The 21,901-nt window shown below is 43.5% G+C and overlaps 4 protein-coding genes across 18 annotated transcripts in view; 3 read left to right on the forward strand and 1 right to left on the reverse strand.

Moving 5' to 3' along the window:
* LOC105691043 overlaps positions 1-21,901 on the reverse strand; it is a 149,187-nt gene that overhangs the window by 95,044 nt on the left and 32,242 nt on the right. For 3 of the 8 annotated variants that reach the window (XM_048659574.1, XM_048659572.1, XM_048659575.1), the window contains exon 1: positions 17,560-18,514. The exons of 3 other annotated variants lie outside the window; for them this stretch is intronic. The gene's annotated coding sequence lies outside the window, so the exon portion shown is untranslated. Of the gene's footprint in view, positions 1-17,559; positions 18,515-21,901 lie in introns of those variants that run through there. 2 more of the 8 variants (XM_048659570.1, XM_048659569.1) reach the window with 1 other exon arrangement.
* On the forward strand, positions 2,710-5,407 carry LOC105691036 (L-lactate dehydrogenase-like). Its single transcript, XM_048659595.1, has 7 exons — positions 2,710-2,751; positions 2,917-3,069; positions 3,163-3,280; positions 4,110-4,445; positions 4,571-4,688; positions 4,913-5,045; positions 5,134-5,407. Exons 1-7 carry the CDS (start codon positions 2,710-2,712, stop codon positions 5,332-5,334), a joined length of 1,101 nt encoding a protein of 366 aa, XP_048515552.1. The 3' UTR covers positions 5,335-5,407.
* Positions 5,656-11,551, forward strand: LOC125502051 (L-lactate dehydrogenase A-like 6A). Of its 5 annotated transcripts, XM_048659581.1 has the most exons (6): positions 5,656-5,823; positions 8,748-8,865; positions 8,941-9,114; positions 9,208-9,381; positions 9,451-9,692; positions 9,768-11,551. In XM_048659581.1, the coding sequence occupies exons 1-6, from the start codon at positions 5,656-5,658 to the stop codon at positions 9,942-9,944; spliced, it is 1,053 nt and encodes a 350-aa protein (XP_048515538.1). In that variant the 3' UTR covers positions 9,945-11,551. The 5 variants fall into 5 exon arrangements, with proteins under 5 accessions (XP_048515538.1, XP_048515536.1, XP_048515535.1 ...); XM_048659579.1 differs by having other exon boundaries at positions 8,748-9,114; positions 9,208-9,692; XM_048659578.1 differs by having other exon boundaries at positions 8,748-9,114; positions 9,451-11,551.
* LOC105691048 (L-lactate dehydrogenase-like) lies at positions 16,856-21,033 on the forward strand. 4 transcript variants are annotated; one of them, XM_048659584.1, is made up of 5 exons: positions 16,856-17,239; positions 19,074-19,206; positions 19,304-19,769; positions 19,926-20,188; positions 20,273-21,033. In XM_048659584.1, the coding sequence occupies exons 2-5, from the start codon at positions 19,081-19,083 to the stop codon at positions 20,435-20,437; spliced, it is 1,020 nt and encodes a 339-aa protein (XP_048515541.1). In that variant the 5' UTR covers positions 16,856-17,239; positions 19,074-19,080; the 3' UTR covers positions 20,438-21,033. The 4 variants fall into 4 exon arrangements, with proteins under 4 accessions (XP_048515541.1, XP_048515540.1, XP_020710933.2 ...); XM_048659583.1 differs by lacking the exon at positions 16,856-17,239 and adding an exon at positions 18,651-18,799; XM_020855274.2 differs by lacking the exon at positions 16,856-17,239 and adding an exon at positions 18,657-18,799 and having other exon boundaries at positions 19,947-20,188.

Consider the following 21,901-nt stretch of genomic DNA (forward strand, 5'->3'; position numbering starts at 1 on the left):
AAAAAAAAAATTAATAAAAACAAAAAAACGAGCAACTTTCGTGACAAATTATGTAACAAAAACGATCGCGTTACGATTCTCTCATCCCGTGTACCGGTGAATCGAGTTCAAGGCCGCATTTATATATATATATACACCTCCGTTGTTTTTCCGAGCGATTACTATCGGATTACCGGTGCATCTTACAAGTGCGCTTCGCTCCGGATCTGGAGTAGGAGTCGGGAGTTTGTAGAGGGATAAAATCTAGCCCCCGATGCACTCTGCGCCGGGTATCCGGTTACCGGAGAAATCGCAGCGTCGCTTCGAATCGTCGTCCTCTCGGTCGTCGCGTATCGAATGACGGACCGTTTGATCGAAAGTCCAAACACTGCGGCGTTTTTCCTTTTTTAGTTTGTTTTTTTTTTTTTCTAAACTTTTTTGGTCATTCGAAAAACGAGGGAGGGTTGAAAAAAAAAGGGCGTTCGAATTTTCGGTCCTGGTGTGACGCGATATTTTGGCAATTGCGATTGTTATTTTTTTTTTTTTTTTTTTTTTGGGGGTCGTTCGATTCCATACTCGGCAATTAGCGATCGATCGTTAACCTCTCGATCTACCCCTGAGATAAAATCGGAAAAGGTTTGTTCGCGATCGTTCTTTATAACTGTATTACGGTATACCTGTATGTGCACGAAGGGCGGCTGGTAACGGTCACGTGCTCGGCGAAGAAATATTCTCGTATATTATTTAAACTGCAGAATTCAATAAGTTCGAACTTGACAAGCGATCCCTATCGCCGTGGCCGAGGCCAGACGCGCCACAATATACTGACGAATGAGAGGTAGTTAAATTTCGTTTTTTTCTTCTCCCTCTCTTCCCTTTCAACTTTCTTCGTTAGCTTCAAAGAATTATCAATAACCGAGTAGGGCTTGTATTGTACCTCCTATTCACACACGCATCGCGATAAAAAAAAAAAAAATGTCATCGAATCTACACAAAATTCGGAAGAATTTGAACGCGTCGAGATCCGTGGATCTGAATTTCTTCTCCAACAAAAAAAACTGACGTCCATATTTCCAACCTGAAGAGTCGAAGTATAATTCATCAAACCGAAGACAGGAAAATCTGTTCGTGAAAACATTTCGAGCGCGCGTCCAAAAAAAAGAGAGAAAAAAACCTGAGATCTCGATCCTAAGCAAACGAAAAAAGTTTTTATGATTTTAACACGTTTTCTCGACAAACGGTATCAAGACTATCCGGCGCCAAATTTTTTTCACCGAAGAAAAGTAACGAAGAAGAAAAAAATATTCTTTCAATAACCAGGTAAAAGTGAAAAAACGGATATCGGATTTCGCATCTACTTTGCTCCGTTTTGGATGGCTTTTTTTTGAAATTTACACGCCGCTTCCGATGAGGAATAAAATTGCCGTTCGTTCTATTTTCCGTTCTTCGAGTTATTCGAGAGATATTTTCGGGGGTGACCCTTTTTACATCGGGGAGGGGGGTATACACCGGTGGTGCACGTGCGTATTTACAAGAGGCAGACGGACTACCTGAGACTAATTTACAACTCGGTGCCGGAGATAAGTAAAGATCTCTGTTCAGGTGCGAGCGGGAAGTTACGATGGAGAAAAGACGGAGCGGGATATGAAAAAAACAAAAAAAAACAAAGAGAACTAAAAAAAAAATAAAGAAAGAGAGTCGAAAGTATGAGAAAATAACTCCTTCTATCCGCGGCGGAGCCGGCGGAGCAGCAACATCGTTTCTGAGCGGCACGTCGCATCGCATCGCATCGCATCGCATTCGGACAAAGCGGCGCGTAGGCTGACCGGATCTGCATACTCCCCCACCTTCCGTTGGAACGCGCGTGGACCACCACCGGAGAGCGGAATCTCCTCATCTCTCCTCTTATCTTTTGCCGCCCTCCCCTCCGCCGCGTTCGTTCAACGAGAATTCTGCAGGTGCTTTTTCATATCACAGTCGAGGAACTGTAACGCGATAGAGTCGTTCCCGTGAGAATGGAAAAAAAAAAAAAAAAAAACAGCGCCGAAGTTCAATTTCCAGTTTACGAGAAAGGGAAAGTAACGAAAAGGAGGGATAGATTTTTTTCACATCGGACGAAGAAGGCAGCGGACCAAATTATCGATTTTTAAAATTATTATACCCGCTGTATTCAGTTGTATTAGCCCGGAGCTCGCTGTTAATCGTAAAGTGGCGGCTTTGAAGTTTCGAAAGAAAGATGTGCGACTGGGAAAAAGGTGAAGAGAATCTAAAGGGGAAAGAATAAGACGCTAACGTCTTGATTACCCGAGGCCCCGTGGCGTTAACGTCATATACATATCGACCATCGGCCTGTATATATGGACAAACACCTGCTCTAATTTAGCTCCTTCTTCACGGCTTGTCCGCACTTTTATTTCTTTCCAAATACCGCGTAGCCCTCGCGGTGAGCATCGAGAAAAAAGGTACCACAACGGTGAGAGAAAGAGAAAATTTCATGCTCGGAAAATACGTCTAATTGTGCGTTTTTTCATTTTCTTTGGGACTCGTTGTATATTTTTTAAAAGACGAAAACGAAAAAAAAAAAAGGAGACAAAAAGAAAGAAAAACTATCTAACCTGAACGCTAACGACCGGGCCGGTATAATCTGTGGACTATGTTCGACCTGGTGGTACACGATTGTTGCAGGTGGACAGATAACAACCGGTGAACGAGAGTATCGGGGGGATTGTGATGGCAGATGATCATGAGAAAAAGGAAGAAAATGATTGTGACGTTAGTTGGTTAAACGTATACCTACGCGTGGTAGATCCTACCTCGTAGCCCCATCCGCGTTTCTTTATCTTTTCAAACGTGATCCAACATTGAGATAAAAAAGAAATGGGCATACTGACTTTTTTTCCTTCGTACTATTCGATTTCTTTTTTACTCTTCGTCAAGGATAATAGGATTCCGGTCACGACGACCACCACCAAGAACGCCTTGATAACGACGCAGGTGGGCCCCTGCGAGAACTATCCGCATCGTGTCAAAGTTTCGATCATAGGTACCGGAAAAATCGGCATGGCTTGCGCGGTAACGATTCTAATGAGGGTACGTTCCACGAAGCTTGATAAACTCGAGCGAAATCTTATTCACCTTTCAAAATTTCTACTTCATCGCATTTTTCATTTTTCCTTCGCTCAGAGAATGGCCAGCGAAGTATGCCTGATCGATAAGGACGGCGAGAAAGCCATGGCGGAGGCTGCTGACATTCAACACGCCGGAGTTTTCATTGGAAATCCACTCGTGACGGGTCATTCGGGTGCGTCGAATTTTCCGGTGCTTTTTTTTCTTTCTTTCACGGTTTCGAAAAAGCAGAAACAAAAAAAAAAAAAAACCAGAAAGTCGAGCATCGGCGTACCTCTCCGTCTTCATCTGGGACTAAAAATTGATACGTCCCGACGCACGTGAAAGTGTCTCTCCTTTTTTTTCTTCACCCATTTTCCCCAAGATCTCGGATGCCCATCGGTCCGTCTGAAGGATCACCTGTCGGAACGGTGTGGAGAACCCGACAACGCCAACCCCCGTGGCATGTAAAACCGTAGGAAAAAGAAGTAGAGGGGGGAGACAACGAGTAGAGGGGAAAAACCGAGGGGAATAACAAAAAAAATATGGAGAAAGACTTGAAATATATTTAATCTCGGGATAAATCTTTGTACGGGGCACGGTCCACCGAACAATTCCGTTGTTTTCACCAGCGCGGTCGTAAATATTACGTATTTATTTATTTATCGGCGCGCAGATCGGCGGCCGACCGTGCGTTAGAAGTGGAAGGTCCGGACAACCAGAGACTGAGTTTAGGATTTTAAAACGGTTATTTTGTGCGACGGAGAAGAGCGAAGAAGTAGAAAAAAAAAAAAAAAAGAAAGGAAAATAAAATCTGGCGACTCTATCCGAACGCCGCGGAGCCGGGGGAAATATATCCGAGCCGTAGATCGGCATTTGAAACTTTTAGCATAGCGATCTTTTTGTACGAGACACACGACAGTAATAATTTCTTACCGATAGGAATCGGCGAACTACCGGCTACTTCGAAAATTGTAAAACTAAAGAAAATCAAAAGAAAAAAATGAAAAAATCCACAATTTCAGATATCACCGTCGTGAAGGAATCCGCCGTCGTGATAATAGCCATCGAGCCGAATCCCGGTCAGAAATCGGACGTCGATCGTAACCTCGGATTGTTTCGAAAAATCGTACCCGGTATAGCGAAGCACGCCTGCAAGGCAATTTTACTCGTGGCGACCCAGCCGGTTGACGTGATGTCGTACATTACTTGGAAGTTGTCCAAGTTCCCGTCGAGTCGCGTCGTCGGTACGGGTACCCTCGTGGACAGTATGAGGCTTCAAAATTACCTGGGCAAAAAATTGGGCATCGCAAATGCCTCCGTCAGCTGCATGAGCATCGGAGCGCAAGGTGACACCTCAGGTGAGAGGTAATACCGGAGTCCGAAAGGACTTCGCAAAATCGATATCGAGGTAGAAGAAGGGCTTCTTCGCGCGTAGGGACCACCTCTTCATTCGCGAACGACTAGATTCTTACCCTGTTTTCAGTGGCCGTTTGGTCCGGCGTACACGTAGCCGGAATGAAACTGAGGGACATCAATCCCAGAATGGGCGAAGCCGACGATCCCGAAAAATGGAACGACGTCGCCCGGGCGGTCAACGATTGGTCAGTTTTCTATCGATCGAATATTTTCAAAAGATCTCAACAACCTCGGGATCGAGATAAATCTGCAGATACAGCCTCGGGATGAATTTTTTTCAAACTAACGATTTCTTCTTATTACCAAGATTAATTTCTTATCACGCAGAGGTTTATGATCCGTTCGTGAGAGTTTCTCCTCTGATTGAATTTGATTTTTCCGGTTCTTTCTACCTTTTATTTTATCACAGCGACGCGAACCTCAACGAAAAGATGGGCGAGAGGGGCCCGGCGTGTTGGGCCATCGGATTTTCAGCGGCTGAGATCGTCGATGCGATCGTTCGGAACACAAAAGTCGTATTACCGATATCAACTTACATTCACGTGAGCGATAAAGCCGTACCAATTGTCCGGGATAACGATATATCGTCGAGAAAACGTGTTCCACGAAAATTTCGTTTTCCCCTCGCAGAGTTGTTCCCACGGGATGGACAAGGACGTTTACATGTCGATACCGTGCGTGATCGGAAAGGACGGGGTCTACCACACGGTGAGACAGAAATTAACGGATTCCGAAAAATTGGCGGTACAGAAGTGCGCCGACGATATAAGAAACGTGCTCAGGACTTGCGGTATCCTTCGGGAACCTCGCGACGACGTTGACGAGGAGTAGAGAGAGAGAGAGAGACGAGTCGACGGGAAGAAAAAATTCGTGCACAAAATTATTTTGTCTCAATTTTTTTTTGTCGAAGTCCAAATTGAGAATAAATTTTTTCCCCGCCACGATAAGTTTTTTTCTGCGGTACTTCATTTATTTCTACGGGGATAAACTAACGACTTCAGAGCGCAGTTTTTGCGACTCGGTAGTTATCCGAAGCGGGGAAAATTGCAGGTTTCGTTGACGCGATTATGACGTACTTTTTCGCTTTTCCTACCGTATAAATGAACGGGTTTACAAAGTACGTTGAAACCGGACCGATCGTTGTAGTCATCCATGAAAATGACTGACTCGAAAAAGAAACCTGGCGAATCGAGGGCGAATACCGCGACATTTTTACTAACAAGACAAACCGAATACCCCGTCGACGGTCACCGAGTGAAAATCGTCGTCGTCGGAAGCGGTCAGACGGGGGTGGCGATCGCCGTAGCGATTCTCTTCAAGGTGCGAAACGCGTGCGTTAAAAATTTCCCTCGAAATTAATTATTTTTTCTTCCTCCTCGTAACCGAATATAAAATGAAAAAGTGAGGAAAAAAAAGGTAGAAAAAATTTACAAGAGTCATCATCGCGTCGAGAACGATACATCGCACCGCGAAATAGATACATTACGGGTATTTTGTGTGATTGGTATAACGTATTTCCACACCGATATTTTGTTTAATAGTTTTATAATAGCCGCGTGTTTTATGATACGGCATTTGTGAAAGGGAGCCCCCTCGTAACGAGGTTATCTCCGAAGTGGTACGGATAGAAATATACGGAGAATACTTGATTGCGTTTTAAACACGTTTCATAACCGCCGTCGTCGTAATAATATTATAACCGTGAGATTTACTACCGTAGATAGATATTTTTTTTTTTCGATAACTCGCCCAACTCCTACACAAAAATAGAAGATAAAATTTAATTCTAGCACCGGGATAAAACACAAGGAATTTATTAGTGCTTTTACACCCATTCGAATTAGCTTTCGGCGTTTTGACGATACGACAGAACACTTTAGCCAAAAAAAAAAAACTTCGATTTTCAAATAACTCTGAAAATTTTAATTGGGACCATTTGGTGTGCTCTAACTATTTATAACTTCTGTGATATATTTTCATTACATAACCGCTTGCTAACGAAAACGCGAAAAAAGGAACCAGTCTCTTTTTTTTGTCATCCTTTTTGCAATGTCCTTTTTTATTATTCGATTCGTCCTTCTCTGCGGTTTTCTGAATGTCCGATCGCTCATACCAATTTCTTCCATCATCTTCGTATTTTTATTCCGTACAGGAAAAAAAAAAAGTTTTTCCCCTCATCCGCATCTGTATCCATTTTCGAGACTAGTGGAGGAATCGTCGGTTTCGCAGTAGCAGGAATCGAGGCGAATGAATCTGCTGCTGAATTCCCTTTCCGGATTATAAGTAGCGTAGGGAGGATCGTCAAATACAGTCAATCGTTTTCTACTGGATTTTACATTCGCGGGGCACGAGGTGTTGCAGCAATTTTCGTTACCAGATGTGCTGGAGAACGACGGTGCCATCCAACAAGTTGTGGGACATGAGCAGCAGCTCGCGGAATCTTTCCTTCTGGTAATTTTCGCGCATTCCATACCGCAAGGGTTCGTTTTCGACTCCCGGACACACGACGGTCTTTGCGAGCGTTGACAAGAATTAGAAAAACCGTTAAAATTGTCGGATCCGCAAAAAATTCTCGAAGAACCGCTCTGCGAAGAACGCGACAACGAAGTTCCGTTCGCTACCGACGATTTGCACGCACGATTCGGCGGAAAATTCGATAAATTTCTTCCCGATATAGGGCAACAATTTACGTTGGACGTGCGGCAGGTTTTCGGGCAGCAGCAGGGGGATTTTTGGGGGCAGGTAACGCTCGCCGGTAGAACGGAAGGTCTTTTGTAGAGGGACAGACAGCCCTTGAGAGCGGGGCAGAGGTCTTTCCTGGATATATACCTAGCGAGTCCCGGTCCCGGAGAGGGTTGTTGGGGTAGGAGCGATGTTCCGGGACAGCAGGAAGACGTCGGGTTGGAAACGTGACAGGGTGAAGGGCGGGGGCAACAGGGGGAGCAGGAGGATCTTTGGAAACAGGGACTGCTGCTGCATATTTTCGGGGCTGACGAGTTGGTCCAATTTCGTTGTTGAGCCGGGCAATTTCTTTCGTATTTGGCAATTATCGCGTTTATACGCTCCGCAAGGGTCTGACGTGGCGGACAGGTACAAGATTGCATTCCCCCGAGGTTCGGAAAAATTGATATTTCCGCTTCTACATCGACCGATTCACCTCATTTTCCTCCACTTTCACTTCCTCCCGAATATCGCGTGCGGTAAAACATGTGGAATAATTTTATTCTTCGCCGATTTCGTGCCGCTTGTAACCTAAAAGGATGAAATATAAAATAGAAAAAAAAAAAAAAAAACAACGTACAAAGTCCGGTCAATTTTTCCCGGCGCTTATTTTACGCCCTGAAATTGCCCGGTTTACGGGGGGATAAAATAATGACGATTGAACGAACAGACGAAAACTTTTTTTCCGAGTTTCGATGGAGCAGGCGACGGAAGGGAGAGAGAAATCAGCTAGAGTCCTTTTTATTCGCCGGATGAATATTTTATGCCCACGGGACGTCGTAAAATTTCCTTGTAATAATCGTGTTAACGAGATGTTTCGGATTTTGAACCATCCGGGTTTTACGAGGTCGTCGGAAACCCGAACCGTCGAGAACTGTGTCAGTTAGTCGAACGACGACGTATTACCTGACTAAACTGAAGAACACGTTACGTCATTAGCGTATATTCCTTCGATGTACAACGATTATGAAACGATCCCATGTCAGTTTGTTTTTTTTTCTTTTTCCCATTTCATTCAAAGGAAAAAAAATCTTCAACCATCCGCGGAAATTAGACTCGACATCGCGTCACTCGAAAATCACAAGTTATCGCAGGGGCCAATTGAACGACCGAGTTCCGTATATTATTTTCAAATTAGGTAGGGAAAGAATTCAGTTTTCGGAAGCCACTAATTAGTCCCCGGAGATGTATTATTTATTATTTTTTTTTTTCTCGTACGGACGGGCGGTTTCCAGCGGTCGACGTTCACGTCGACAAATCGTAGGTACCAATCAGAGCGTCTATTAATCATGAGAGGTGACGTTCGAGAAAAGTCGTTAATCCAAGACGGCAGACGGCGGATTGGGAGATGGAGAGAAGAGACACCGAGAAATGAGAAACGATAAAAAAATAAAGGGCCGCGTCCCGATTATTACGGAGGAGATCTTATAACCAGCGGAAAAACTCGACGAAGAAAGCGTAACGATCGAAGGAGACAAAAATTGACCCCTAAAATTTTTCATTTTTTTATTTTTTGCTTACAGCGATTGGCATCGGAGTTGGTACTGATCGACTCGAACGAGGACTTGGCCAAGGCCCAAGCCGAGGACCTCAGCCACGCCGCAGCTTTCTTGGGAAATCCGAAAATCGTCGGAACAAAGGGTGACGAATTACTCGCTTCGTCGAACACGATCGAGTTTCCGTATCCGAAGTTACGTTTTTTTTTTTTTTTTGCAGACTTCGGTTCGGCGCGCGACGCCGCCGTTTGCGTTTTCACCGCGGGACGAAAGGCGGAGAAGGGTCAGGACCCGAAAGAGTTACTCGAGCCGAATCTGGAGATTTACAAATCGGCCGTAACGAACGTTTGCAAATACGCGCCGAACAGTGTCCTCGTAATCGTGACGAGTCCCGGTACACCCGTTGCTCTTAAAAAATGAACAAGAATAAAAAAAAGAATCCTCCAATTCCTCACCCCGCAATAATCAACCGTCCACCTTCTTACAGTGGACATCATGTCGTACGCCGCGATGAAGATGTCCGGGTTTCCGCCGAACCGCGTCATCGGTCTCGGAACATTTTTGGACACCAGTCGTTTCCAGTATTTCATAGCGCAGAAGCTCGGGATCTCCGCCAGTTCCGTTCAAGCCCTGGTGATAGGAGAGAACGGGGCGAGCTCCGGTACGACGTTGAAAAAAATTTCACCCCCCCTCAAAGGTCACCTCATCGCCGAGCCCCGAATTTTTTCAGTACCGGTCTGGTCCGCCGTCGCTGTGATGGGAATGAAGTTGAAGGACATCAACAAGGAGATCGGCCAAAAAAATGATCCCGAGGGGTGGAACGAGGTGCACGAGAAAGTGGTGAACAGCACCGACGACATGATCGAAAAAAAGGGTTGCTGCAATTGGGGCGCCGGTATCTGCGCGGGTGAAATCGTCGACGCGATCGTTAGGAACACCTGCGTTTGTCTGACCGTTTCTACTTACGTCAAGGTTCGAATTCGTCCCGTGAAGACGGACGATGAAACGGGGAAAAAGGGCGCTCGGAGTAAAAAATGCGTTTTTCAGGGCTGCAGACACGGTCTGGAAAAGGACGTTTTCATGTCGCTGCCTTGCGTGATCGGTAGAAACGGGGTTCAGTCTTACGTCCGTCATTCTTACACCGCCGAAGAACAGGAATTGACGGCGATATCGTGCCGTGCGATTTACGAAACGCAGAGACCTTACCTCGACAGATTCGAGTAGTGGAAAAATTAGTCGCTCTCGAACGCGCCCCAAATTCACCGGTAACATCATCGACTCCCGCCTCATTTTATCCCGACCACTCGGAAGACTCAAATAAATGATTGAATAAAGTCCGACGAACTTCGTGCCTCCGTCGTTTCGATATTACCTCGTTGTGCAACGTTATTCGACGTGGCCGTACGGTGAAACTGAAAAATTGATTCAACTTCTCGGTAGGTTGGTACAATAATGAAAGGAACGAGGGCACAAGGCAGATGATCAAGCACGAGGGCGTTATCTGCATCGATTTCAATTACTCAACGCGCTGCACTCGCTGCTCGAAACGAGGATCAATAGTTAGTTAGTAAAGCGGCGTGGGCGCTTCCTTTTCCCCTGTTTGTTTTTTTTTTCTTTTCTCTTCTTCTTTTCTTTTCTTTTCTCTCCTTCGTTTCGTTTTCGGTCCTATTTGATTGATAGCGACAACGCGACGTCGATGAAATACCGAAAATTCCCAATCGGTTCGAAGAGATGAGATAAAAATGAAAACGAATAGCGAGACACGACTCCGAAAAATGTAAATCTTTGAACGTCGATAGGATTCTTCGATTGCGGGAACGGCTGCGGGTTGCCGAAAAAAATCGTCTCGCGAGGTGTTACAAAATAAATGTGAATGAGAACGTTGAACGGCTCGAGTGTAATATAACACAGCTGAAACCACCGTGAAAACTCATTAATCAGTCTTTGCTTTCCAAGACACGCGTTGCTCCTCTCGTGCATTTTTATGCGCGCAACGGAGGGATGGAGAAGAGAGAAAAGTAAGACGTATCGGGTAAGCCTCGCATTATTCGTTATCCGGGTGAATTGGATTCTTGGACACCTGGGAGGTTGCCGCCGGTAACTTTTGTCGGGGGTGGGGGGGGAGAGGGGGGAGGGGGTTACCGCGCACATGTATCTCATTTGAATGCAGGTGGAAAGAGGAGGGGAAAAAAAGTCCGAGTAAAGCTCCAGAGAAGGAGAGGGGGAAAACTTTTTCGAAATATCATTATTAGAACATTATACAAAATCCCTGGGCGAAGTTATTAACTACCTGGGGGACACGAGCGTGGGCGGTACCTACGAAGACGATGATATTTTCGAGTCGGTAATTGACGACGTTATGCGTAAAACTGAGAGATACAGATTTTGTCTGTTTTTTTTTTTTTTCTTCTTCCGAGGCATAAAAAACAATATTAAAAAAGTGTCACGCGTGTAACGCGCAAGAACGGCGATCCGGAGTCCTCGTCACGTGATTCATTACAACGGCGGTCTAACGAATCGGTACGACCTACCCGCCGCAGTTAAGACTTCTTCTTCTAAATCCCCCACTACGTGTGAGATATTCATACGTACGTACGTCTATGTATACGTACGGTTACACTTCGTTGTGTATACGAGAAACACCGAGTTAACTCTCCCCCCAGCTTCCGAGCTGCTACCGCTCCGCTCGCTGCTTCTGCTGCTCCACAGCAATTTCTTCGTATTATCTCGATGACGTGTCTAGCCTGCGTTATTTATGAACCAAGGACCTCTAGATTATGCCTTCTGACTTAATTCCCACCCCGCACCACACCTCCCTTTTCGTCTCTTCCTTCGCCCACCCCTCCCCGACCCGCCACTTTTTGGGAGAAAAAAAAAAAGTCAACGTGCAGAGGTTTGAGCTGAGAAAAAAAACAGTTCAGGATTAGCGAAGACTGTAGTCTTTGGTATTTTCTCAATCCAAAATTCGAAATTCGAATTAAATATCGTTATTTGATCTGATTCGATTCGATTACTATATTCGCACACCACTAGGCTGTTGGGGTTCGGCGATTCAATTAGACGGGGCGTAGCAATCAGTATAATTAGGATATCAGTTAATCAACCGTACGCGTTCCGTACACATATTCCCTTTTCGTTTATCCCTTAGCTTCGAGAGGACAAGTCTCTTGTAGTCGGTTATTTCAGCTGTGCTGCACACAGCGGCGCAAACTGTACCTAAGATTCTTCGCAACGCATGGCCGCCTTATAATGTCGCCTCGTTATCCGAAGGTGTTTCAATTAAGAAACTCCCGTACGAGTGTCGCACACTCGAACCCTATAAGGTTTATAACGATACGAAACTGCTCGCCCCCGTATGAAATTATCGCGATACCCGTTTTACACTCGTCGAAAAAAAATACAACGAAAACTCACGAGAGTATTACCGACGTATTTTTTTTCCAAAAAAAAACTTTTTCCCAACTACGACGAAAAAATTCCATTCTTCGAGAAACGTTCCTTTTTTTTGTTCCCATGACGCGTGGTCTGCGTACTTCACGCAGTTGAGAAAAAAAACATTTAATAAATGCCTCACAATTCTACTCTTTGTACAGGGCGCGCGAGCCCTCAACCACCGACAAACATAAGATAATCCTAAGTGATCGTTGTAATTAATATCACGGTGGGTACGATAATGGTATACGTAAAAGTCGGACATCTTGACGCGACGTCTTGGGGTAGACAGAGGTGTTCCCGTAACGCATACAATATTCAACGATATTACCAATATCGAGATTTAATTCACGTTAAAATTTTTCGTCACCTCTTCGCAGCTTCCTACTCGGGCATTCGAATCACCGTGGATAATTTTTTTTATTCCGCTGCTAAATGTTTGATAAATTTTTCACCCCTGTTTCGAAACGACGCGATCAATGCTCGAACGTGTTACACGCGGAAGTTGGAAGAGGAGATTTCGAAAAAAGCAGAGAAAGTGATGAAAAAAGGATCACTTTATTAAAATAAAGCGCATTATTTCCGACGAGCCTGTATTATGAAATTTAGTTTCCTTAGTTTTCTTGTTAGAATAAATGAAGATTAATCTCCAGGTTGTCACGAGTATAACTTTTATAGCTTACAACATACTCCGAAGCGTTTCTTTTTTCCCAGTTTTTTTTTTTTTTCGATTGTAGACGTGTGGGTGTGTGTGCATGTGCAGGAATATATATTTTTTATAATCGTAAGGGGTACATATTACCCAGATCTATCATCTCTTCACAGCGGATTAGGATTAGGATCGGGCTGTATAAGCGTAAATTAAAAATTTAGGGGACAAAAAAAAAAAAAAAAAAAATGAGCCAGGAAAGAGCACTCCGTCGCTCTCGCCTCGTACAAGATGGATAAAGATATTTTAAATTAATTGCACCCCGAATTCAATTTTTACACAATCGAGCCTGAAACAATTTTTTACGTCTGACATAATACGATTACCCACGTAAATTTTCTAGCGAACGAATCGAACGAAGAGGAAAGAAAAACAAAAAAAAATTCAAACAAATTTACAGCATCCGAAGAAGATCGGGTAGCGGTCTCTGGTGCACGTTTTTTGAACTCGAGAAAAACCGACGAGGAATTTATCAACTGCTGATCCAACGGCGATGCAAAGATCAGAGCAAAAAAAATTAATTATCAAATAAAAAATTAACACAGCATCCATTGATCGAATTTGATGTCCCATGTGCGAGATGACTCGAAAATTGAGAGAAAAAAAACGAAAATTCACGACAATTTTCCGAACGGGAATTTTAACGAAGTAGAAAAAAAATCTTTTGTGCATTTGATTCTTGTTGGGAAAAAAAAAAAAATTTTTTGTCGTTCCATTTTTTTTTTTTTTTTTTTTTTTTAACGAGTCTCAGAGGACGGAGAGTAAGATCCTTACAACATTGAGTGAAATATCGGAGCGGCCAACGGTCCGGATAGGATAGCGTTGATTGTAATTAATAGCCACCGATTGCGTCAGACCGGCCGGTTAATTGTCGAGGTAAGACAAACGACGATGGAACACGCCACCGTTGCATTAGCCGCGATCTTACCAGAGTACACGAATGTAGAGCGATCCACCAATACACGTTCGAACGCGACGAGTGTTTCTTCCTTTTTATTAGTCAGATATTTTTTTTTTCATCCTCCCGCAGGACCCGATGGCCCTTCGGCCGTCGATTTCACCGCGTGCGAATCGGGGTAGGGTAGGTAGGTGCGCGCACGGAATTTGGAAGGGTAATACTTGTTCAGTGTTGCAAAGTTCAATAGAACCGAGGCCCCCATGAGGTTCGAAATAGATTTATTGCCGGACGACCTTTGCGGTCGTTAAATTCGAAATCGCGCGACCTTCAATTTAGACCGAATAATCGACGTCCCTGCAAATTTCTGATTACATACAATTGAACGTAGTAAGTTTTATCTCGAGCAAAATTATGACCCTTCCATCGACGAGCGAGTTGCACGACGGTACAAAAAGTACTAGAGAGCGATGAAAAAAAAAAAATTTTCAACCCCGAATTCGCGGGATAAAAAATTATCTCCCGGTTCCAGATTTACGAACAATAAAATAAAACCCGACCGGTCCTATCGCTTTATCGACGATTGTAAATTGATAAAAACTAGTCAGAGGGATATTCGACCACTCAAACGGATTAACGTTTTATTATTTATCGGGGTATGTTAATATTCGAGTGCCACGAAGTCGAATAACCAGATCAAAATTATATAATTTTATCGAGGCAGATATCCGCCGACACGTGCGATTACACATGAAAAATGTCAATCGATACTTCGAGCTATTTCAGTCCTGCCATATACGAAACTGGAAACACATTTAACGCGGAATGCATCGATGTGAATTACACGCCTAACAATCTGATAAGATAAGGTGCTACCTGCACGTTTTTTATCAGCGGATCAAAAATTACGTCGTATTCTTATTCGAACTTCTCCTTTTCTTTTTTTTTTCTTTCTATCGAGATAAAATTTGGCGATCCGCGTTTGTTAATGAAAACCGTTAATTCTCCGCACATCTCGAGGTGTACAATTCGAATGGGAAACGGCACGCAGTCGATGTAATTGCGACGGATTTCGCAGGAGGATAATTTCCGCACCTCCGAGCCCTTCGGGTTCGAAGTGATGTATTTTTCTTTCTCTTTTTTTTTTTTTATTTTCCTTCTTTCAAACAACCGCGCGGTTTCGATTCGACGGAGATATATACTCCCCTCGCTGATTTATAGCGCGATTCTGGATTACCGATAAATACACCGAGAGGATCCTCCTGCATTAGTACGTTCGAGATCCGCCTCGATCCTCGCAAAAGATTTTTTAGATCGTCGACGATTATGCCCCCGATTCAAGATTTACCGAGGTGCGAAATAAACGGCGCATCGCACGTTAAAAAAACTATACACAGCTACACCTCTCGCTGCTCACCGATCAACCGCGCTCTATACTTATTCACAGTCGAGAATCACTTGTTCGCGCGCACCGACAAACCTTACACACAACACCCTGAAAATTGATAAATGAACAAATAAAAAAACAAATAAATAAAAACTCAATCCATCGGCACATCTTGTCTCGCGCAAGGATATTCCCGTATAAAGGATTCGCGCCGTAGAAAGTTTCTTTACCTCAAATTCCAAACTGCTCGATAAATTTTTTGTTTCACAAAGTCGGTGATTTTTTTTTTTTTTTTTCGTTTTATTTTCTTCCGAATCGTAATGAAAAATAACTTATCTTGAAAATTGTTTGTGATCATACGAGTTGTTAGGATCGAGGTTTGAATAGCCTGCGGTTGCGGCTTAGAAATTCAGTTGAGTAGTCTCATCTAATGTATATTTCTATCCGACGAGTGAGATGGGTAACGTATATGCCGCATGCATTATACCGGCAGTAATTACGATATCAAAAACTCGTCGACGACGCCGAAGCAGCCTCCTAATTGCTACGCTCGACAATTTATTAAATTTCTCTATTAACGTGTCCACTTTTTCGAATCAAAAAATTATTTACGTCGCCGAACATCATCATCGTTTTCGATGATTTCGGTATCTCCGGAATTCTTTGAAAAACCAAATTTCACAACAGGCGGAAAAAATGGAGGATTATTTCTGTGATTTCGCAATTTCGTTAAGAGGAATTATTCAAGTGCACGTGCTTTCGAACAGGCGCACGAGAGCGAGAAGAGGAGAGAAGAATAGGAGAGAGAGAGGAACGAACCGACTGCGACTGGTGAATGACGAGAAGCACGTAGTCTCGTCTCTGTAATACCGAGGAGCGGAGTGATGAAATTTTCGAACTGCAATTCGCAACGTTGCGTTACATCGCATGGTTTTTCCCTAACTAGAGGATTTTACGTTGAAGAATTTACAGACGATTTTCGTTGGAAAAAAAAAAAAAAATTACAACTCGAAAATTGTATTTCCAATCCGGCTCGATATAGATAATACTCAACTTCTTATAATCCTTGGGGTTTTGCACGTGCAGTATTGTTCGAATGAAAATTACGTCACGTCCAGATGTGTCCCCGAGCTATTGGGTATCGAATGAATTTTAGAACTCGAGAGTCCACGAACCCAATATAGAATATAGAATGAAATGATGAATTACGGTGTTTCGATGGAATCGAAGTCCGTCAAAACACTCGGCTGATAATTACAATTATAATTCATCAATGCGATTTATTTTGAAATTCATTCGCTCCGCTATTATCGAAATCGTACAGATAATCGCTGTATTTTTATCGTTTGTATCTTGGAATTTGCACCGTTTATTTTTAGCTTCATTTGTCGAACCCTCCGCCCCGCACGTTCGAGAGCCGATTCGGTTGCGGGCTAGAAAAAAATATCATCCAAATTATCCGAATCTCGTTTGTCGGAACCCGTCGAGGGAAAAGTTTTTTCAATTTCAAAGCGCGAAGAATCTCGAACGGTCGAACGGCCAATGCGACAAAAGTTCCACGAGTATGAGACAATTTTTGCGTACGGATCGATGAAAGCGGAGTCCGTTGAGCGGTGGATTGGTGGTGATTCTTGATTATTGCATCATTTCACGCAAGCGCAGGATACACCGACTCACGCACTGGTGCGATGTCTGGGCAATTCGAAATACAAAGGGCATTTCGAACGCGAATTTCCGCCAACTACGACGCGCCGTGAATTAACCGCTGGAGTCCATTTAACGTTCGCATTCTTATCATTGACTATTCGAGTTCACGATAACTTGTTCCCGTTCATCGATTCAACGCTCGAGTTTTACAAGCAAGTTTTCAATTCGTACCGCCAAACCGCCGAACTCGATGGTGGGGATATAGGAGAAACGACACAAGGGGGAAAGTGAAAATAGAACCGTATAAAAGAAGGAGGTAAGGTCACCTTGGGAAACATAGTCCTGCGAGTTGTCAAACGGTCAAGGCGTTCCGAGACACCGGCGTCCAGTTAAGCTCCTATAATATAATTTCGGATTCGGGACATCGTCGAATTCAACGTCGATTAACCGTGAGTAATTCTGATATTCTTTCAATAAATTATAAAAAAAAAAAAAATCGTTAATCATTTGCAATTAATTATCCTGTTACACCACGCAACCCGAAACTGACGTTTATCCTAAAAGCTCATTCGACGTGTTCACGAAAGCTCGTGTTCATTTTAAAAACAATTTGTTCAATTTTCGTTACAACGTTCGATGTTTCCTGATAAAAAAAAAAAATTTTAATTGACTCAAAATTTTGAACTTTCCGTTCACATTTGAAGAGTCAAGATGATTGACAGTTCGGATTCAAATTATCGCCTTCGATTATCGGCGATAGCGAAGTTACCGGTATTTTCTGCATTTGTTTATCTCTGATAGGATTTTTTTTTCTTCGCCTATCCGTTGCCGGACGATCGGTACCCAAGCCGACATCTGTACGAGTTTCTCAGAATCTCCGGTTCCAGATTACAGAATCCCTTTCGTACCAGCTGCCATCGACCAGCCGGAACCCAGAACCGAGTAGAGCGAATGATATGCGCGCGGAAACTCACGTGTCTAAAAATACTCATATCTACATTAAAATCCATAAAACTCGATCACACCTATTTTTAAATTCGTTACCCCGCACTCAAGTATACGTATATTTCGGTATTTTATAGCGTTTCCAATTGGGCCATTGAACCCCCTGCTTTCGAAAGGAAGTAGCGATGAATTCTATCGAACGGATCCTCGTGCGTTTTCCACTTATGTATGGATAATTTTTCTCAGTTCTTTTCATTCTTCATCTTTATTTTTTTCTTCTTATTCTTCCGCCAAGCTTTTACGCCATCAAAAACGTAGCCTGGAGAGCGAGTATTTTACCGGGAGATCAATTAATAATTGCTATCTTCGGTACACTCGTTCCAGGATTTCTGGTTTCCGTTTTCGACCGTAAAACCTTTTTATCCTCGTACACGTACGATATTCACATTACGCTCGACCGCATCGACTCGCAAGAAAATCGCTTCAACTGCACTCTCCGCTTGATTTTATCTAACTAAACTGCAGCGTTGTACTGTCTGGCCAAGGTGACTTTACCAAGAATTACTCGGAACGTAGTTCGTATCGAGTCAACTGATATTTATCACTCATACGACCCGTTGAGTTGAAAAATTTCAGCTGTCGGTGTTGAATACATGAGACCATAAAAGCAATTGCACGTGCGATGATATTCCCCTCCAAAAGAGGTGATGTGACGTAACAACTGGGTCATAAACCCGTGTGGGTACGACGACACGTTTTTTAGCTTCCGCGAGTCGAATAGCGAATGAGAAAAATCCCGTTCACTTGAGAAACATTCAATCAGCGACGAAAGAGACAATTGTCAAAACTCGAGCGAACGAAATCCCGGTCTCTAAGTGAAGCTTTTTTATCGTCCTTCCCCACGTCCCGCACTCGACCTCTGAGCGTCCCCGGGAAGGTCAATATCGAGTCAATGTCACCGAAGGTCTAGGTCACAGTCGGACCTGCGCCTTAGTCCCCTATGGTACTCCCATGAGAACGTGTCCAAAAACCGCTCGCTTGATTCACGGAATATACGAGGAAAAGTCGGTACAGTGATCGGAGATAGTTGAGACAGATCGATAGTGATTGATCCTAGAGTGATTAGTTTATGTAATCAAATAAGAGACAACGTTTCGAATCGCCCTGGTGATCCGCCTGTTAGATCAGCCGGACGATTTATTACATTTCTTATCTCCCGTTTTAAATATAGTAACACAGATCGTGGTCCGATTAATTATAAAAATTAAGCTCCACGTCGAATGATAATCAATCATCGGTCAAGTGGGGAATTTTCTTATGTCCGGATTTTTGTTTTAGAAAAACAATGACATCGATCAAGGAGAGGCTGTTGGAAACGGTCGTGGAACCCGTCAAGGTCGGGAGGAATAAAATCACCGTCGTAGGGGTGGGTCAGGTCGGCATGGCCTGCGCTTTCAGCATCCTGACAAACGTGAGTAAAAGGATAGAAGAAAAAAAAAAAAGAGAAAAATTGACTAAACTTTTGAAAAACTATATCCGATTTTAATCATTGATCGTCGCATATCCAGAACGTGTCCAGCGACGTCGCGCTGATAGACGTTATGGCGGACAAGCTCAAGGGAGAAATGATGGACCTGCAGCACGGCAGTTCGTTTTTGCGAAATGCCCGAATAACGGCTAGCACAAATTACGAAGCAACCGCCGATTCGACGATCTGCATAGTGACCGCGGGCGCTCGTCAACGCGAGGGTGAAACTCGCCTCGATCTCGTCCAGAGGAACACCGATATATTCAAAGGCATTATTCCGAACCTGGTGAAGTACAGCCCCAACACAACCCTCCTCATCGTATCGAACCCCGTCGATATCCTTACCTACGTGGCATGGAAACTGTCCGGATTGCCGAAGAACCGCGTCATCGGAAGCGGCACTAATCTGGATTCGGCACGTTTCCGCTTTTTGATGTCCCAAAGATTAAATATCGCTCCTACCTCCTGCCACGGATGGGTGATCGGCGAACACGGTGACACCAGCGGTAAGAATTTTTCACCGGGTATTGCGATCGATCTAACACATATTTTCTTTTTTTTTTTTTTTGTTTTTCTCCGTCTTGCTTTTCTCTCTAACCCTTTCTCGTTTCGTATGCATGAGCATGATCTGTTTCTTGTTCCCTCAAACGTCACACGATTAGTAACGACTACCTCGCGTCTAGTTCCTGTTTGGTCAGGGGTGAACATAGCCGGCGTGCGTCTCCGCGATCTCTGCGAAGAAGTCGGCACCGATCACGATCCGGAAAATTGGGGAGAAATTCACAAACAGGTGGTCGACAGCGCGTACGAGGTCATCAAGCTGAAGGGATACACCTCTTGGGCGATAGGACTCAGCATCTCAAACCTGGCGCAATCGATACTCAGAAATTCTAGCTCGGTCCACGCGATTTCCACTCTTGTTAAAGTGAGTAGATTTTTTTTCTTCACTCGGAGTACTTTTGACTTCATATTCTGATCTGTTTCATTTTTTGGTTTTTCCATCTTCCAGGGGATGCACGGGATAACCGAGGACGTTTTTCTCTCGCTTCCATGCGTCCTGGGTGAGAACGGAGTGACGCGTGTGGTCCAACAGCAATTGACGGAGGAGGAAAGATCGCTGTTGCAAAAATCCGCCGAGACGATGCACAAGGTTCAATTGAGCCTGAAGTTTTAACGATGAAGAATTTTATCGATTTAAGGGCGCGTTAGAGATCCTGGATAACGCGTTATCGAAACACTGCAGAACACACGTCTCTGTAGCTTTTGATACGAAGTATTATATTTTATTTTTCGATCATCGTTCCTGCGACGACAATTCGTTTTTTTTTTTTTTTCATTCAGTTGCATTTTATTTATTACATAAAAATTTGTACGAGTGCGATTCGCTTTTCATTTCATAATCAGCGGTAGTTTTTTTTTTTCTCTTCGCATTTTCTGTATCCCAATGTACGCTGCCATTCATGTATTCGTTTCATTTAATAAATCCTGTTAGCCTTATCGTATTTTCTTAACGACATATTTTCACCCACATCGAATACGCGATTCGAAATTTACGTCCAACTGAAAATTCTGTACGTGCCAATCGCTGCGATATTCGTAAGGAATTTAAAAAAAAAGTATTATCACTGTTGTCTTTACTACGCTTGAAATTTATTGAAAAATCTTCAAGCTTTTCGATTCCTCGATGTCTCTCATATGTGTGTATGTGTAGAAAAAAATATATATCTTATTCTCATTGATTGCAAAATAAATGTTCTATAATTGCACAAATATTCTGGTCTATTTTATTCCCGTCAGAAAAAAATTGGAGTGGCTGCAGTTCGATAAAAGCTCGACGATAAAAGCTCGACGCTGGAATATGGTGCGCTCTGGTAGCGGAGTAAAGAGTTAATACCTTGATCGACTGTAATCTCGGTAAAATTCTTCAAAAATTGCCGCGATGAATTTTTCAGATCGCGTTCTGGTCATAATTGATAATTCGCCCGGTCGTAAAAAATGTTATCATCGAATTTTGGGCCTACTATATTATCAATAATGTCTCAAATTAATTAGATCAGGAATAATTGAATTCGATCAAACACCAAGATTGAAAATTCGATCCATTTTCAAAAACGTTAATATCGAGCGGAAGACAGTGATCGGGGAATGAAAATTTCCAGACAAATGCGAATTTGGTCAAAAACAGGGCGTCCTTATCGCGCGAATCTGTTTGACGTTCGCGGCTAAAAATCGCATTTGAAATGATTCGATCAATGAGAGTTAACAAGCTAACTAACCGAATACCCGCGGCGTGATGCTTGTACGTTTCACACAACGAGTGGTTAAAACCCCATCGATAATACGTCTCCCGAAATCGCGCCGGTTATGCGCGCTTTTTTCGTCGCAACTTCTTCGCGATTATTTCGCTTCACCTGACGTCGTCGCAAACTCGGCGAAAAGAATCGCCGACACGGGACCCCAACGTCTGACCAGCTGCGGGTTCGTTGAAAAAAGGAAACATAAAAAAAAATAAAATATATTCAAAACGCCATTTCGGGCACCTAGAAAAAGACTCCGAATTTATTATTCGTTTTCGAATTTACTCTGCAGACCGCCGCCGTGTCTACGCGAAGAGTTACTCTGCAATGTATCCGAACCG

The sequence above is a fragment of the Athalia rosae genome, chromosome 8 (genome assembly GCF_917208135.1).
Source record: "Athalia rosae chromosome 8, iyAthRosa1.1, whole genome shotgun sequence".
Taxonomy (NCBI): domain Eukaryota; kingdom Metazoa; phylum Arthropoda; class Insecta; order Hymenoptera; family Athaliidae; genus Athalia; species Athalia rosae.

What these genes read in the sequence shown, in the direction of transcription:
- LOC105691036 (XM_048659595.1), top strand. Translation starts at nt 2,710, where the DNA reads ATGGCAGATGATCATGAGAAAAAGGAAGAAAATGATTGTGAC. An exon ending in AGCGCAAGGTGACACCTCAG is followed by an intron (nt 4,446 to 4,570) that starts GTGAGAGGTAAT and finishes CCCTGTTTTCAG; the next exon opens with TGGCCGTTTGGTCCGGCGTA. An exon ending in CGATATCAACTTACATTCAC is followed by an intron (nt 5,046 to 5,133) that starts GTGAGCGATAAA and finishes TTCCCCTCGCAG; the next exon opens with AGTTGTTCCCACGGGATGGA.
- LOC125502051 (XM_048659577.1), top strand. Translation starts at nt 5,656, where the DNA reads ATGAAAATGACTGACTCGAAAAAGAAACCTGGCGAATCGAGGGCGAAT. An exon ending in CCGTAGCGATTCTCTTCAAG is followed by an intron (nt 5,824 to 8,747) that starts GTGCGAAACGCG and finishes TTTTGCTTACAG; the next exon opens with CGATTGGCATCGGAGTTGGT. An exon ending in CGTAATCGTGACGAGTCCCG is followed by an intron (nt 9,115 to 9,207) that starts GTACACCCGTTG and finishes ACCTTCTTACAG; the next exon opens with TGGACATCATGTCGTACGCC.
- LOC105691048 (XM_048659583.1), top strand. Translation starts at nt 18,747, where the DNA reads ATGAGAACGTGTCCAAAAACCGCTCGCTTGATTCACGGAATATACGAG. An exon ending in CACGGAATATACGAGGAAAA is followed by an intron (nt 18,800 to 19,073) that starts GTCGGTACAGTG and finishes TTTTTGTTTTAG; the next exon opens with AAAAACAATGACATCGATCA. An exon ending in CTTTCAGCATCCTGACAAAC is followed by an intron (nt 19,207 to 19,303) that starts GTGAGTAAAAGG and finishes TCGCATATCCAG; the next exon opens with AACGTGTCCAGCGACGTCGC.